Source organism: Mesoplodon densirostris, chromosome 11, assembly GCF_025265405.1.
Source record: "Mesoplodon densirostris isolate mMesDen1 chromosome 11, mMesDen1 primary haplotype, whole genome shotgun sequence".
NCBI classification, from domain to species: domain Eukaryota; kingdom Metazoa; phylum Chordata; class Mammalia; order Artiodactyla; family Ziphiidae; genus Mesoplodon; species Mesoplodon densirostris.
In genome coordinates, this window is record NC_082671.1 from 56691629 (window position 1) to 56709155 (window position 17527).

Sequence of the window (17527 nt, forward strand, 5' to 3'; positions counted from 1 at the left end):
ACATGCTCAGAAAGTTGGTAGAGAGAAAAGCTAGTTTAAAATTTTATCATCTTTTGTGTTTAGGCCAAGATTGAAAAATGTGGATCGGAGTAGTGCTCAACATTTGGAAGTTACCGTTGGAGATCTGACAGTCATTATTACAGACTTTAAGGAGAAAACGAAGTCACCGCCCGCATCTAGTGCTGCTTCTGCAGATCAACACAGTCAGAGTGGCTCCAGTTCTGATAACACAGAGAGGGGAATGTCCAGGTCATCTTCACCCAGAGGAGAAGCCTCATCATTGAACGGAGAATCTCATTAAAGTTTATTTTCTCCAATTTCCTAGTCACTTCTGTCATACCATGCAAATACACAGATTATGCCAAGAAGTACCACATTTTCATGACAAACATATTCATGCACAATCCATAATTTGCATTTTACATAAAATAGAAATTTGTTAGATTTTATTGCAGTCTATGCCTACCAAACATTTCCAGACTTAACATTTTGGTCTCCACAGTTAAAGGTGCCATGAAAATGTGGTTGAATTACTCATTATGCAGTGTTATTGGTAAGTCTATTTTCACTTTTAGTTTAGTGAATTCTAACACATAATTCTTGAATTCTCTACTATTGGCATGTAACGAATTTAAATTTTTATAACATAGTGCAAGCTGCCTAAATATGTATTATTTGAGAATTGTGAAACAAATAGTTATATGTATACAAGTCAAAAATCAACTTAATCAGCTGTTGATACAACAGAATTTTCTTAATGGTTATCCTCTTAAATACACCTGCTGGTACTTGGTGTGGTTAAATAGGAAGATTGTTATTAAATAAAGAATTTGTATGAACCATTGCCAATGTTTTTGACACATTTTACTAAATTATTGTTCCTGAATTATGTTTTAGGTTTTATCTGTTTTGGGGGGGGGGGTTTTGCTTATCATTCAAAACATTCATTTATTGTAATGTTTACTAGCAGACTAGTAAACAATAAAACATTGATTACTTGGCTTTATAATTCAGATTTAGTGCTATTGTCATTGAACACTGGTATTTTCTGTATTATATAGAACATTAAAATTCAAGTAATTATAAGCATTTGGCAAAAACAGAAGAGAAGAAACCTGTCATATTTTGAAAGCTGCAGTTTTGGAAAAGCTTTAACTTAATAGTTTTATCACTGTTTCCTTGCCCCAAACTTATCCAGGGTCATAGAAGTGTGAATCTAATTAATACAGAAATGGGAACTGTTGCACAGAACTGAGAAATAACTAATCTTTAATCAGTTTAATTGGCCTCTTATTAAATATAACAATTCTTATAAAAATTATAGTACCCTATTTTCAGAAACAATTGCCAGTTTATGCATTTATCAGTATCCTAAAATTTAAAAAGTATTTACAGCCCCACTTACTATTATGTAAATTTACCAATAAAATATTTTTATGACTACAGATTTTGCATTTTTGTTTACAACTAATAAAAGTGTTTTTTGTTGTTTCTAAAAATCCAACTTAGAAACCACACAGTACTTAAATTCTAGGGTCTCCTGCTTTCTCTTAGCCATTTGTTTAATATGTATTCACCTGTAGGAGACTTTTGAACTATAAATGAACTTTAAATCATAACTTGGTTACAGAATATCACATAAAAACATCATGATAGCATTTGAAGGAAGAAATAAAACTGTAGACCCTGACAGTTGTGATATTTGGTGGTTTCATGTGGTAATGTAATTTTCTGTTTAATTGCAGTACTTTTTACAGGCACAATGGTACTGTCTTTTTTGTAAGATGCAAGTTGTGGAATACAGTTAATTGCATACAGTAAAAGTCTGTGATTAAAACATTTATATACCTCATTCTTTAGTGTTGTTAAATGAAAGAATTTTATTTGTTTTTAAGATACTTTCAGTGGAACCCCAAATGACTGGTATGTTCTTTTAAAACATGAAAATTTTTTTCTCTTATTTTATTCTTTTTCACATGTTCCAAATGTTTTATATATATATACATATATATTCATTTTTAGACATAGTAAAAACTACAAGTACTAACTGTAATAGGGAAAATATTCTAATTTTTAAGTCAAAATTACTCTTTGGAGGTACTGGGTCTTATGATGATGATCAAATACTTTCTGGATATATTTTAAATGGACTGCAAGAGAGAAAAATCTGACAGAAGATGGGATTTTACCTGAACGGGGCATAGTCATCTTTCTAAATAGTAGGGAGACAGCATGGAATTTGAGAATGCTAACTGATGGCTGGCATTTGAATCTCTGTTGTAGAACCTAAGTGAGCTTGAGTAAGTCATTCAAGATCATTTCCCGTCTATTAAACAGGGATAATGGTAATCATATCTAACTCATAGGGTTGTTGGGAGAATTAAATGTCAATCCATATAAAATTCTTAACAACTACCTGACACATACTCTATGCTCAGTAAATGTGAGCCTTTACTATCTTTATAGGTAAAATCCCATTACAGAAACATAATTTTTTTCGTAACAAAAATTGTTTCCATGCCTTCTTGGATGCCCGAAAGGAATTGTGTTCTGTAGGTTAAACTGAATTTTTTACATCAGATGTTTGCTCTGATCCAGACCAGCTGTCTTTTCTATAATTAAGGAACCTGATGGAATGCAGTATGAGACAGGAGAAATGAGCTGAGTTGGCTACTTTGATATTTTGTTTTCCTTTCATTAATCACAGTTATCTTTAACTGTCTTCATTTCACCCTACCTCAAATACACTTCCAAACCAGGAAACAGACTCAAATTCCATAAATACACCTAATGTTAAAATATGCAAAAAGATTCAGAGCCTGGGCTTAGGGTATATTTTTAGCTCTGGTTCATCAATTTACCCTATGGTTTTAATAGTGGGTTCTTTTAGCCAAATTCTATACAAAAAGAGCATTTGGATGTTTTTCAGAGTTTATTAGCTTATTTTGATATAAGTAAGAGTGAAGATATAATTTGAGGCATACAAGAATACATATTCTTAAACCTTTTATATTACACAGTAGAAATAGTTGACTTAGTAACTTAAAGGTTTTATTTTTATTAAATGCTTTCCTAAAATTATAGTGATGACTGTAGACGAAGTGAGAACATTAAAAAAGGAAGAAAAACCTTTGCTTTTCTAAGTTGATAACATTTATTACCCTTCTTTTAGAAAGAAGTTCTTATTGCCTGAAAAGAATATAGTTTATTCATATTATATACGTTCATGCTGAGTGGTCTAGACGTTTTAGTTCCCACTGAAACCCTTATTTTACTTATTTTCTTGGTCTGCCACATCTCTTTTCTGGAATCTTTTGAAGACCTGAAGTAGGAACTGGGCCATTGATAGAAATTTCTGTACTGTACTTTGAAAATTAAGTGCAAACAGAAGAGTGAATGTGTGTGTAAGAAGGGTAATCATAAATCATAATCATAATCGACTTGCTAGCACTGGCTCCCCTCTTCAACCACAGGCACCTTCAGGTGTCTGGAACAACTGAAATGTAGAAAAACTGAAGTGTAGAAAAGTCATCAGTGACAAAAATAGCTGAGTAGACTCAAGAGACAGTGAAGATTGCAGAATACAGGATGTGACTGATCATTTGTGAAAGCAGAAGGAAAAGAACACCCTCCCTGGCTATTGAGAGTGATGAAAAAGAAGCCCTAATAACAAAGGCAAGGAAGGATAGAAATGGGAAAAAAATGAGGGAGGAGGAAGGAGAAAAAGCAAAGATAGTAGCAGAAATTAGAAAATGGGGCATTGTGATGTAGTCGATGATAGAGAAGAATCGCTCAGAAGGGAGAGAGAGAACAAATAGAATGTATAGCATCTCGGTCTCTTGAGAAAATTTTAAAAACATGCTATGATAAATCATCTTTGTAATGACTCAGTCATTAAGTTTTCAGTTGTGTTTAGTAGACTGTTTACTAGAGCAGCAATATGTGTAATCACTACAAAATGATTTTCTTCAAAACCAGTTCATTTTTAGAAGTTGTCATAGAGATCTACCTTGAATTATATGAACACTTAACCTTCCTGAATGCACAGCCCTGCTAGCCCAGATAATTTAAATGTTATGTTTTTAATGTGGCTTTGTGTTTAGCCAGTGCTGATATTCCAGCCTTTGTGGAATGGGCCAATTCTGGAGCATATGAAATGCCACAATAAGACTAGGTACTTACATAGAAAAGTCAAGTAGAGCTCTGAAAGCTTTTAGTTCTCTGGGACATGTTTCATGTTCTGAATTGTTTTTCAGTGGTGATTTCATTCCTCCCCATCAGTAGGAATTGTAGACTGTAGTAGCTATTTGACTGCTGTAATACTTTCAGTATTTTCCTGATCTAGATTTTCTTTGTCAGTTTTGAATTCAGTGAACCTTTATTGAGTATGTTTTGTGTGCTAGGCACTGGTCTGGGGGTTGGTTGCAAAGAGGACAAAGATGTGGAACTCACATCTTAGAGGAGAGATCTGTAAATACAAATGCCATCATTTCAACAATAAAAATGCATATAAGATACAGAAGTAACAAGAGGGAGTGCTTGCCACCGTTTTTTTTTTTTCTTTTTTTTTTTTTCCCCCTAGAAAATTCAGCTTGGCCTGAGTATCCACTGTAAGTCCACAGTGGAGATGTTAGGATCTCATCTTGATAGTTGCAGCTGATAATGTTGAGTGTCACTAGTAATTTTAGCCAGCTACCATTTCATTACTCCAGTTTGAATTTTCAAAAGTTAAAGACTTTAAGGCATGTAATGTGAGATTATCATTTTCCTATACTAATTTTTAAAAATTAGTGAACAGCTGAATGAGGTCTCCTGTTGCCGTTTTGTGAGGATATTGAGGAAACATTACATCACTCAGAATCCAAATGAGGAAATTTATTCAGACCTGTTTCAGGAAAAGCTTTACTGCAACCTGAGAAATCAGTTTACCTTTTTCTTGTGAACAATGCAAATCATCGATTGTCCTCAGTTTTTGCTTTAGTTGTGGGAAATCTCAGATTAAAATTAGGCATACTTTTAATAATTATGTAGAACTCAGTCATCTGCATATCCATATTCGAACTTGTTATTCTTCATCTAAGTACATTTTTAACTTCATCTAACTACAATTTTTATCTACTTACGTTTTTCCTTGTGTTCTTATAAAGTTCCTCAAATCTCTTTTGTACATAAGGCTAAATAGTAATACTTTTTTTAAAAATTTCAAAAAAACTGCTTTATTTTAGTTGTGAGGATAAGCCCCAATGTGAAATTTTCAGTGCAAGGATCCAGTAAAATGGATCCAACTGGAATTCCTGAGGAGTGGAAATAATACACAAGTTTGGCAGGTCTTGAATTACATGCAGGTAAACCTGGATCTTCTGACTTACCTGGAAGTAGGGAATGTGGATGAAAGCTACCATCTCATCTTCATATATTCATTAACTCTTTTATCGAGAGAATTCAGAAACTAAACTGGGTACCAAGATTTACTAATTTAGACTTTGTATATGTATTATTTTCACTAACCTCTTTTAATTCAGACTAATAGCAACAATGAAATTAGCCTGTGTTCACTTGGAGTCAGCAAGATTGAGAAGAGTTGGGATACTGTATAAAACCAGTTTGGGAGAAGAAGACTCCTAAAGGACAAAAATGTAGTGAAAGCATTAAAAAGAAAAAGAAAAGTAGGCTGTTTTCAGAATTAAAAAACAGTGATCTGGCCTTAGGTCCAAGAGGTAGCTTTTGGTCTTTAATAAGAGAAAATGTAAAAGCCTATGATGTTTCCAGTATAGGATAAGATAAGTAATTTAAGGGACACTTTAACTTAATTAGAAAGAAAAAGAATTTTTTTTACTTTATTAAAAATAAAATACAGACATGTGAAAAGAAAAACCATTTCAACATATGAAACCTATTAATAATAAAACCTATTAATATTTTTAAAAAAAGAAAAACCAAACATAACATAGGACTATTTAGGATGTAACTTCTATACAGAAAGGAATATAGATAACAAGAATTCTGATTTTATTTTTCAACTAAGTACTGTATTTCTGAAGTGTAATAGTATCAGAATTCTTAATTATTTTCATTTTTCAATTTTGGGGAATCTGGGTCCAGAGACTTATCTGTTACTTAATATTATAATCATGACCTTGATTGATGGCAGGTTTTGGTGAACTTGTGCATATATGTTTTAATTCTAATTTTCCCCATGACTAAATTTCCCTGTAAATCCAGCTTTTAATTTCACTGACAGTATTTTTTAAAAAGAACAATAATAGGTTATAATCTATTAATGGGAATGGAGGGTTCCTGAAGATTGAACCAGGGAGAAATGTAAGGATGGTCCATAGGATATTCATTCTTTCCCTCCCCACTCTGCCCGCTTCATAATCTCTCTCCTTTGTGGATGGAAATACTAGCTGAATTCTAGGATTATTAGGAGTTAAGGTGTCCCCACTTAGTTTTCCACTGCCACTTTTTTTCTAATCTTACGATCTATAGCTGAGTTTTTTGAGCATGAAGAGGATCAGTTTACTCTTTCGTCTTCCCCCTTACCCTACCCTTTTCCCACATTTACTAGTCTGAATGAACACTTAAAATGAAATACTCTTTGCTTCAACTGACAACATACTTTTCCAACTTTTTCCTCCAGCCCAACAAGGTCTCTAGGAAATGGACTGTGAAAAATGAAGAAGTTTCACTAGAGGCCAACAAGAGGAGAGAATGATTTTCACTTTTAGTGTGAATTTCTGATTCTTTGTGCTCTGCAACTAATCTGATTTGTATTTCTTTTTTTTTAATATAAATGTATTTACTTATGGCTGCATTGGGTCTTTGTTGCTGCATGCAGGCTTTCTCTAGTTGCCGGAGAGCGGGGGCTACTCTTCGTTGCGGTGCACAGGCTTCTTATTGCGGTGGCTTCTCTTGTTGCAGAGCACAGGCTCTAGGCACCCGGGCTTCAGTAGTTGTGGCGCAGGGGCTTAGTTGCTCCACAGCATGTGGGATCTTCCCGCACCAGGGCTCGAACCCCCATCCCCCGCGGCGGATTCTTAACCACTGCGCCACCAGGGAAACCCCGTGATTTGTATTTCTGTGATTGCAAGTTTAACTTGTTTTAATCCCCAAGACCAATCTAAGAGATTTTCATATAACATCTTTTTTTCTTTTTTGCTTTTACTTTTAATTTGCATCACTCAGTTTAGCATTTATTTTTTCACAGTGAGATAGCATGGTATAAGGGAAAAAACAAACATGCACTTTGGGTCCTCAAAGATTTCCGTTTGAATTATGGATCTTCATTATTAGCCATGTGGTTAACAAATTTCTCTGAATTTCAGGTTCCTTGTTTGTTAAAAGAATAAAGTATAATTGTTATCAGGATTAAGTTAGATTATGCATAGACCTTTATAAAGTGGAAATTATCTTAAAAAGTCTTTTGAACTTTACTATGAAAAGGTATAGAATTTACCTTTTCCCCCACAGGATGTCTTTTTTTTTTTTTTTTTTTAAGAAGTACTGAAAGGTAGAATTGGGAAGGAAATGCTGAGCAGGACCTAAATTTGCTCTAGAGTGTCTTGGAAAAGACATTAAAAAAACCCCCAAAACTCATTAATTGAATGTCTACCATATATTCAGCATGTACTAGGAGCCATATGAAAAATCAAGATTAATCTTTTGAATATACGATTGTTGAGATTTGGATTATCCTGAATCCGAGAGTTTTCCAGGTCATGGAGAAGGTCTCTATCTCCATAATTTAAACAACTAATGTTGCTACTTTTAAATTTCTTTTTGTCCACCTAAATTTACCTTTTTTGACAGAATGAAGGGAAGATCAATATTGATTAAAAATTTGGATGTAGCCAGCCTGTCACTAGAGAATTAAGAGGGTGGTCTAGAGATGAAAAAATAGACTTAAGAACACATACATACACACAGTAAGTGAAAGAAATGCCTAACCATTATGGCAAAAAAATATTTTCAATAATTTACAATTAATTTTAGGAATATCAAAATGTGTGAATCCTGGAAATGATCAGAAGTATTCACACAGCTCCTTATACTCCAGGATAACCAGTTGGGACAGTGTGTGGGTAGTACAAAAATCATTTCTATTTTTGGAATGCCTTACATATTTCTTCAACAGAATTTCCTTTTTAATTACAGGATTAAAAGGAACGTAAAGGGATGATATGGTCCAGAACCCTGATGTCAAGTAAATGGATGATTGTTCTTCCGGATATGCTCTTCTCATATATTGTCACAGAAATGAATACTGCCATTCTAGTACTTTAATAATCTCTGGGTCATTAAATTATTCTTTATTTTCATTAAATTTAGTTTGTTGAAATAGAAGCAATTGTAGTTAGCATCTCTTTAAATTAAACGTACTTTGAGTGCTAGCTCTTACTCTAGTTTCTTGGTACCATATCCTTTAGTTTTCTCTTTGAAAATCTATTTTCTGTTCTTATAAATGCTTTTGTTATCCATCTTTGTACCTCATTAAGTTTATCTTTATTTCTCTAAGAATTGTAAGGTGTAGTGAAAGGATTAACTTCATATTGTCGTGGTTTTTACTTGCCTGTCTCCAGTTTTGGGGGCAGTACAGAATAGCCCCTTGTCTGGCATGTAGAATATATTCAATAAATGTTTATTGAATGAATAAGTGTTATGTTTTCATTCTATTCACAGCTTGATAGCATGCTAGTTTTCATTTTTTGTCAAGTAAGGCAAGAAATTTAATCCTTATAGGGTAAGAAACTGAGGCTTAAATTTGTTCAGTGACTTTCCCATGGTCACAGAGCCAGCACTTATTTGGTGTAGGGATTCCAAATGAAGAACTACCACTAATTATACAGCATTTCCCTATCTTGTTTCTCATGGCCAAACTCTTCAAAGCTCCAACTGCGATTTGTACAGTTTAACAGCATGATTTTACTCCATGAAGAGAGAGAGAGAGAGAGAGTGTGTGTGTGTGTGTGTGTGTGTTTAAAGCCTCCTTTCCCTCACTTTTTGGCACTGTAGCTGCTTTCTGGCTCCAATCTCAATCTGTCCCAGCCTCTACACTGCAGCCAGAACCTGCTCTCCAAAAGACAAATGTGATCATGTTATTTCCTAATTTAAAAACCTTTCAATGGTTCACCATTTTACGTTCAAACCCCTTGCCAGATTATGTTCAAACTCCTTGGTGTACTAAATAAGGCGTTCCGATATCTGGCCCCTTCAACCTCTAGTCTTATAGCTCATCCTCTCCTCTTTTGCATTCACTTAACTGGTGATATCAAACTTCTCACAGCTCCCTGACCCAAGAGCCTGATTCCTCGGCCTGGAATTACTTCTCTTACCACACCCTAGACTCTAGGGCTACTATTGCCACAGTCAAAAGTTCACAAAAAACAGAAGTAAAACCTATGAGTCACTTACATAGTTATTAGTAAATGCTTATTGTGTGTACACCAAAAAGACAGCAAACTGGGAGCACTCAAACCAAAATATGGAATGAGGCTCAGGGGTATATTCTGTGAAGACTGTGAGTGTGTATTCTTTACAGTGACTGGTTAAAATATTATAATTTTCTCTTTTCCTTTCTTTTCATTTTTTTGCAGTGTAAACTTCAAACATTGAGTATTCAACTGCTTTTCTTTCTTTTTTTAAATTATTTTTTATTATATAAGTTTCAAGTGTACAGCATTATAATTCAACACCTATATACTCCGCAAAGTCATCACCACCACAAGTCTAATTATCATCCATCACCATACAGTTGACCCTCTTCACCCATTTAAAAAAAAAAAAATTATTTGGCTGCTCCGGGTCTTAGTTGTGGCACACGTGATCTTCCTAGTCGTGTGTGGGATCTTTAGTGGAGTCATGCGGGGTCTAGTTCTCTGACCAGGGATCCAACCCGGGCCCCCTGCATTGGGAGTGCAGAGTCTTAGCCACTGTACCATCAGGTAAGTCACCCCTGCTTCACCCATTTTGCCCACCCCTACTAGACTTTTCTTAAATGAAAGGGAATTGGTTAGTGGTTACCTCATACCAATTTTCGGGAACTATTTAAGGTCTGCTTATGATTTTCACATGCATAAGCAAAAAGTGACCCAGGTCAAGCTAACCTCTTATCCCGCAAAATAAGCTAAATTAAGCTTTGCTTGTATGACTAACTGGTTTTGTTCGCTCAGGGAATTTTCAAATCTGGCGTCTGTGTTTCATTTTAACATTATGAAGTGTCTCTTAACCATGCCCGCAGGCAGAACTGATTGCTCCATTTTGTATGTGTGCCCACACCTTTACAGGCTTATATCCTAATGTCTGTATGGTCGTATTGCACTTACAAGTATTCACTGTCCCACCCCCATGCCCCAACTAGGCGTCTTTGCACCCCAAGTTACTCACGCAGTGCTTGGCACATGCTTTGGAAATGTTCAATAAATGAATGGAGTGAAAATATGGCTGAGAAAGAGGGAAAAGAAATGGAAAGCTAAAGGCAAAGCTCTTTAGGGAGAATATTAATTGTTTTGGACATGCGAATGGTGAGTTGTGAGGAGGATCAAAAAGGCGTAAAAGGTTGAACCTCAGCCTTATAGGAACTTACAACCTCGACGGGAGGCAGGATATGCATCCTAAAGGGCATTAGGAGGTAATTAGACATCTGGGTGAAAATGGCTCGTACCGACTGTATTATAGAATCTTAGAGGCTGGGGAAGTCCCTGCTGAGAAGGATGTAAGTGAAAAATGGCTTAATCAAGGGCCGTCTAAGTGCAAGGGGTTTTTTGTGCGTTAAGCAATTTAATCTTTACAAGCACCCTATGATGAGGATGTCATCTCCATTTTAGAGACGAAGAAACACGCTCAGAGAATTTAGGGCTTTCAGCGTCCCAAACTACCACGTGGAAGAACCATCATTTGAATTTGGGTCGGCTGCCTCCAATGCCCCGCTCATTTCGCCACGCCTCTCCCCCGCAGCGGGGAGCCACAGGGCTCAAGAGTCTCCCTCCCGGGGTCGCCGGTGGCCCAAGACCCTGCGCGAGCCGCGACCCGCGTCCCGCGGGCCCCAGCCCACCCGGCGCGCCCTGCCCCCCTCGGGCTCAATGCGCCGGCGCGTCCGGCCGCCCACCCTCTGGGGAGAGGCCCGCGGCGGAGGCGGGGCCGGGGCTCCGGGGCGGGGTGTCCGCGCGCTCTCGAAGGTGGTGGGCGGAGAGCGAAGGGAGGCAGGGAGGAAGCGGGGCGGGCGCGAGGCCGTGGTGGAGGAGGAACTTGTTGCGCCGGCGGCTGCGTGGTGTCGCTCCCTCCGCGCCAGTTCGCCCGGGCGGGCGCGGCGGCGGCGGCGACGGCGGCGACGGCGACAGCAGCGGTGGCGCGGAGACGGCGCGATGCGGCGCTACCTGCGCGTCGTGGTGCTGTGCCTGGCCTGTGGCTTCTGCTCGCTCCTCTACGCCTTCAGCCAGCTCGCCGTGTCCTTGGAGGAAGGAGCGGGCGGCGGTGGCGGGAAGCCGCAGGCCGCAGCGGCTTCCTGGCTCGCGGGCGGCGGACGCGGCGCCGGGAGAGGGGCGGGCAGCGCGGGCCCCGCGGCGCATCCCGGCCGGTCTGACAGGTACGGGCCGTTCCCTGTCGGGGGCCGGGGCGGGGGGCGCGGGGGCGCGGGGCTACGCCCGGCCCGGGCTGCCTGCGGGTCAGCCCCGCGCCTCCCGCCACCAGGCCCGCATCTCCCGCTTCTTTGCCGCAGACTCTGATCCCCTTTGCTCGTTTCCCTCCTCCTCACCCTGGGGGTGAGCCCAGCGCTGCTCCAGCCCGAGAGCACCCCACGCTTTTTGTGTTTGTCTTCTGACCCATTCCTTAGGCACTATTCAGAGCAGTTAGAAATTAATTTTCAACTCCTAGTTGACAGTTGCATTTTTCCCCTTTTTTTCTTAGAATTCGTTGAAAATAAGAGGGTCCTACCAAAGCCTTCTTGCTGTTTGGCTAGTGGGAATTCCCTCTTGTTTCCGTGGAGTTCAAGTTGAGATATTTAAACACGGGCTGGCGCCCTAGTTCAGTTTTTTTCCCCCTCCTGAATGGGACATTTAAATTTCCTGTTAACGCTTAAAATTTTCATTATTTGCCGGTTAGTTAAATTTGGATAGAGCATTTCTATGGATTGAATTTTTCTTTAGGAAACGATCGGGCTGTCGTGAAACTTAGAGCAAGTTAAGAAAAATAAGCGATACTTAACATGCTCACGTCTTTTGTGAGTTGGGATAGAGGTGTTTCTCCTTAAAAATCGGAATTTAAAAAGCATAATGACTTAAGTGGATTTACACAGATCACTGTCAGAGTTGGAATCAACATGAGATTTAAATGGAAAAAGCAACGCATTACGAATGCTTAACAAAATCTGAGCGTTTCCACCTCCTTGAAAACGAGTCTCCTCTGTTTGTGGGCACCTCTCTTACTCCGTGTGCTCCCTTAGCAGGAGGCGAAGGCTGCTTTGATATGAAAAACTTCCTACGGGCTGGTAGGAGGAGGGAGCGCAGGTCAGCTCTAGGCTGTTAACGTTCTTCTGAGAGTTGATGGCCATTCCCAAAATGAAAGGGGACGTTTGGGCAGAGGAGCAGCATGGAAAAGCTGGATTGTCCTGTTTTCACCCTGTGATTTGATTACAGTCAGGACTCTGTTCATAACAGCAGAACTACTTTCCAGAGCCAGGTTTGTCAACGCTATTATCTGTTCTGGGAGAGGCCGTGACTGAAGACCTGGATGAGCTCATGAAAAGCTAATGGTGGTCTGTTATGTTCCAGTGAAGCATTTATTTAAAGTTACGGGGAAGAAGCTATTTTTGCATTGGGTAGAATTGTCAGGAAGCAACACTTTTATCAAAACATTGAATGAAAGTGGACTATGATATTAGCATTTCAATCTGATAGAGTAACATTCATTTTTAGTGCCTTGTCTGAGATACTTAATATTTTGTGACAAATTTTTATAAATTGTATCTGCTTGGCTAGCTAATTTTAACAAAATTACATTATTTGAAATTCAGAAAATAAGTGCTTCCGTTTTAATGAATATTTTATAGAGCCATTCCTGAAATCTGAAGTTTGATGTGTCAGAGTCGAGTCAGCTAAGAAGCTGTATATTACAGGTCCTCTGGGCAACGTAACTCCTCATTTTAAATGAGGCACACATTTGAGTTAAAACCGAAGATGTATCATTCTTTGTAAAGAAGTGTGGGCAGAGGAGCAACCTGGAAAAGCTGCAGTGTTTGTAGCCTATGATTTGATTAAGGTCAGAAGAATTCCTAAGACATCAGGACTCTTCATTTTAAATATTAACATTTATAACATCTTTTTAGATTTCTCAGAGAGTTCAGTCCACTTTTTTGGCTACCATGAGATATGGAGTAGGTATTCTTAACCTCTTTTCCTATGTATAAATAGTTTGGCGGAGGTGCGGAGGTCATCAGTACCAGCATTAGAAACTATGTTTCCTTTGATTGCTCTGCAAGTGCTCTTTCTATAAAGCTGCTGTGATAAGAACCTAGTCTACATAGTGTTACATCAGTGGAAAATGGGGCTGTGAGGCAAGCAACATCTTCCCTTTTTTGGTAGGACTTGATTATCATTGCATTCTTTCTTTTTTTTAAAGCAGTCTTACCTCAAAGATTAAAACTATTATTTCTCTCTCTCATTTGAAACATGGGATTATGGTTAGACCCAATAGGTTCCAGTGGTCAAACCTTATAGAAAATATTCATTGCACAGAATTCCACGACAACAAAATGCTTGGAAATGTCCTTGCACGTTCTCAAAGTAAAAACCAGAAAATGATGGAAACAATTTTTCAGTGAAATTTATTATTAGTGAGTTCATTTTGTTTGAATCCATTATTTTGGTATTTAGAAAATGGGTAGATCTTAGTGTCAGACAAACCTGTGGTCTCATTCTGGCCCTGTTTCCTGTGAAACCTTGACCACCTCTCTGCTTCACTTTTCTTACCTGTAAGATGTAGTTTGTATTTACCTTAATTAATTTATAGTAATCAGAATTCTTAGTTGTCAGTCACCAAATTCCATTAAAACTGACTTCAGCAAAACAGGTATTTATAGGCTTATATCGGTTGCTGGAAGGAACAGGATTGAAAGAAGAAGTCCCCGGGCAGTTCCACGGACCTCAAGGACTGGGGACTCTTTCTCTTCTGCTGTAGACAGGCTTTGTTCCTGGGGTCTTTGAACTTCTTGTAGTGTTTCATCTCTAATCTCACGTAGAAAATTCTAGAAAAAGGCTCTCATTGGACTTGCATCACACCTCCATCCTTGGACCAGCCAACGTTGCCTGGGATGGGGGCCTCTGGTTCTCTGGGCTGTGTCCCTTGCACATCCATACTGCAGACAGAATCCCATGACCGGCGCTGGAGAGGAGTGCTGCGTCAGTGGAGAGGAATGCTCGGGAGGTAGTGGCTCTTCCACACAGAGGGACTCTCTGAAGGTGCTCAGTGTGGACAGGCTGTATTTAAGGTATTCAATCTAAAGCACTTATCTAAAGCACTGACCAGACGTCAGTACTTCAGAAGGAGTTAAACCATTCTCTGGCTCTAGATACTCTGGGTGATTAAATTCTCACATTTCACTGATGGCAGCGATTATCAAGATTTCATCCCATTGAGGCTGTACAGCATATCGGTAGTAGGGAATCAAAAAACTACTAGGCATTTCAGTGCTACCATTTCTGGACCCGTCATACCCTTAGTGTGAATGACTGTTAACTGGGAGGTAGTCACCTTACTTTCCGTTTCAGATCTGGTCAGGCCATCAAGTTATGGTTTCTGCTGGGTCCCAGGAACACTAACTAGTAGGATATACTGAAAATGTAGAGTGGGAAGAGTCAGGGCTTTGGAAACAGACTTCAGCTTTGCCACTCACTGGCTGCGTTAACCTTGAACACATTTCCTCATCAGTTACAAAGAGGTAAGAGTATCTGTGATAATTGGGTTGTTTGTGGGAATTGAAAAAAATAGCTTGTGTAGATTACTTGGTATGGTGCCTGGCACAATAAAATTATAGCTAATTCAGTGATGGTTTTGATCATCTAAATTTTAAATTATTATTATTATTATTATTATTTTCAGTTTCTGACCTCTGGGAAAAATGTCCTCAGGCCCCAGTCCAGACCTGCTAAACCAGAGTCCCTGGGAGTGGGGCTTGGGAATCTATATTTTAGATATGTGCTCCAGGTTGTTGTTATGAAGCCAAAGATTGAGAACCATTGATTTAACTGAGAATGATTTGACCACTGTTTTTGCGCTATTGTTTTTTGAGGGGGATATTTTTTCCCTCTTCCCTGCAGTTATTTTTGAAGAAGAAAGGAGTTAGGCAGTGAACAGTGAAGAAGGCTGAATTATTTACTAAACCCACCTTAATCTCTGCTTTGTTGATGCAGAGACATCTTAGATAAAAACCAGTACTTTGCACCTTGTATTTCAGTTCACTGAAGATCATACTTCACATAGCTGTAAAGTGCTTAGCACAAACCTGACTAGTAAATTAATTAATATTCTGTGCTTTTGAACGGGAAAGTGATTAGGTTAATGAGAAAATAATGTGTACTTTTGACATAGAAATCCTATTTTAAAACATTAAGATTATTATCTGTGTGTCATACCTGTTGGAAATACTTCCCCCCAACATGTTAACTTAAATTTTTTTTTTTAAGAAGATGTTGGGGGTAGGAGTTTGTAAATTTATTTATTTATTTTTGCTGTGTTGTGTCTTCGTTTCTGTGCGAGAGCTTTCTCTAATTGTGGCAAGCGGGGGCCACTCTTCATCACAATGCACGGGCCTCTCACTATTGCGGCCTCTCTTGTGGCGGAGCACAGGTTCCAGACGTGCAGGCTCAGTAGTTGTGGCTCACGGGCCCAGCCGCTCCACGGCATGTGGGAGCCTCCCAGACCGGGGCTCGAACCCGTGTCCCCTGCATTAGCAGGCAGATTCTCAACCACTGCGCCACCAAGGAAGCCCTAACTTAAATTTTTTTCAGAGTGTATGCCACGTGAAGTTTAAAATTTTTATGTGTTCAGATTGGCAGTTTTTTCCTTATCATTTTTACTTTTGTCATACATAGAAAAACTTTCTACCAGTGGGTTTTTTTCTGTTTTTTTTTTTTCATTTAAATCTTTAATTCAGTTTTTTTTTTTTCGAGAGAGTTTAGGTTGTAGAGTGTGATGCTAACTTATTTTTGAAATGGTTAGATAATTGTTCATTGCCATTTGTATATAAGCAGTTCTTTTCCCACTTCTTGAATATTCATGACACTAGATATTTATGAAAAAGAACACCTGACTTAGATGTCTGAAGACAATTTTTAGTTGAAAATGAGTTGTGCAGGAACTTATCTTTAAATAATGGTGGTTAGAACCATGGGAATGCTCCTTTAACATGGCTGTGAGCATCTTTATTTCTGTTGCAGTCACAGTGCAGGTATCCGTGCCTTTAAGGTGCATCTTTGGTGAGGCAACTCATTCAGACTTCCACATTCTTATGCTGGATATGCCTAGACTTATTGCCTACTCTCCACGATGCACATGGTTTTCACTAAAGCCTCATGACTATCATGGACATTTAGAAATGAAAAAAACCTTTTCCAGTTTTATTTAAAAGTATGAAAGACCTTCTGCTATTGCATTTAAGTAAACTTTAAGTTTGAGGACTGTTATTGTGGAGAGTGTTACTGTTAAATGCTGTTTAATCCAGAGCATGATGTCTCAATTTTTTTTTTAATTTTTTTTTTTTTTTTTTTTTTTTGCGGTATGTGGGCCTCCCACCGCTGTGGCCTCTCCCGTTGCAGAGCACAGGCTCCAGAAGCGCAGGCTCAGTGGCCATGGCTCACGGGCCCAGCTGCTCCGCGGCATGTGGGATCCTCCTGGACCAGGTCACGAACCCGTGTCCCCTGCATCGGCAGACAAACTCTCAACCACTGCGCCACCAGGGAAGCCTTTTTTTTTTTAATTTTTAAATTTTATTTTATTTACTTTTTTATATAGTAGGTTCTTATTAGTCATCAATTTTATACACATCAGTGTATACATGTGAATCCCAATTGCCCAATTCATCACACCACCATCCCCACTCCCCCACGGCTTTCCCCCCTTGGTGTCCATATGTTTGTTCTCTACAACTGTGTCTCAACTTCTGCCCTGCAAACCAGTTCATCTGTACCATTTTTCTAGGTTCCACATACAGGCGTTAATATATGATATTTGTTTTTCTCTTTCTGACTTACTTCACTCTATATGACAGTCTCTAGATCCATCCATGTCTCAACAAATGACCCAATTTCGTTCCTTTTTATGGCTGAGTAATATTCCATTGTATATATGTACCACATCTTCTTTATCCATTCATCTGTTGATGGGCATTTAGGTTGCTTCCATGACCTGGCTATTGTAAATACTGCTGCATTGAACATTGGGGTGCATGTGTCTTTTTGAATTATGGTTGTCTCTGGGTATATGCCCAGTAGTGGGATTGCTGGATCATATGGTAATTCTATTTTTAGTTTTTTAAGGA

The 17527-nt window shown here is 38.7% G+C and overlaps 2 protein-coding genes across 4 annotated transcripts in view; both read left to right on the forward strand.

Moving 5' to 3' along the window:
* YAF2 (YY1 associated factor 2) overlaps positions 1-844 on the forward strand; it is a 65477-nt gene extending 64633 nt beyond the window's left edge. For both annotated transcript variants that reach the window (XM_060112598.1, XM_060112599.1), the window contains one exon: positions 64-844. In XM_060112598.1, coding sequence (XP_059968581.1) covers positions 64-301 — 238 coding nt within the window. In that variant the 3' untranslated portion in view covers positions 302-844. The remainder of the gene's footprint in view (positions 1-63) is intronic.
* Positions 845-11260: 10416 nt separating this feature from the next.
* Positions 11261-17527, forward strand: part of GXYLT1 (glucoside xylosyltransferase 1) — a 53115-nt gene continuing 46848 nt past the window's right edge. The window contains exon 1 of one of the 2 annotated variants that reach the window (XM_060112498.1): positions 11261-11581. In XM_060112498.1, coding sequence (XP_059968481.1) covers positions 11361-11581 — 221 coding nt within the window. In that variant the 5' untranslated portion in view covers positions 11261-11360. The remainder of the gene's footprint in view (positions 11582-17527) is intronic. The other variant, XM_060112500.1, reaches the window with a different exon arrangement.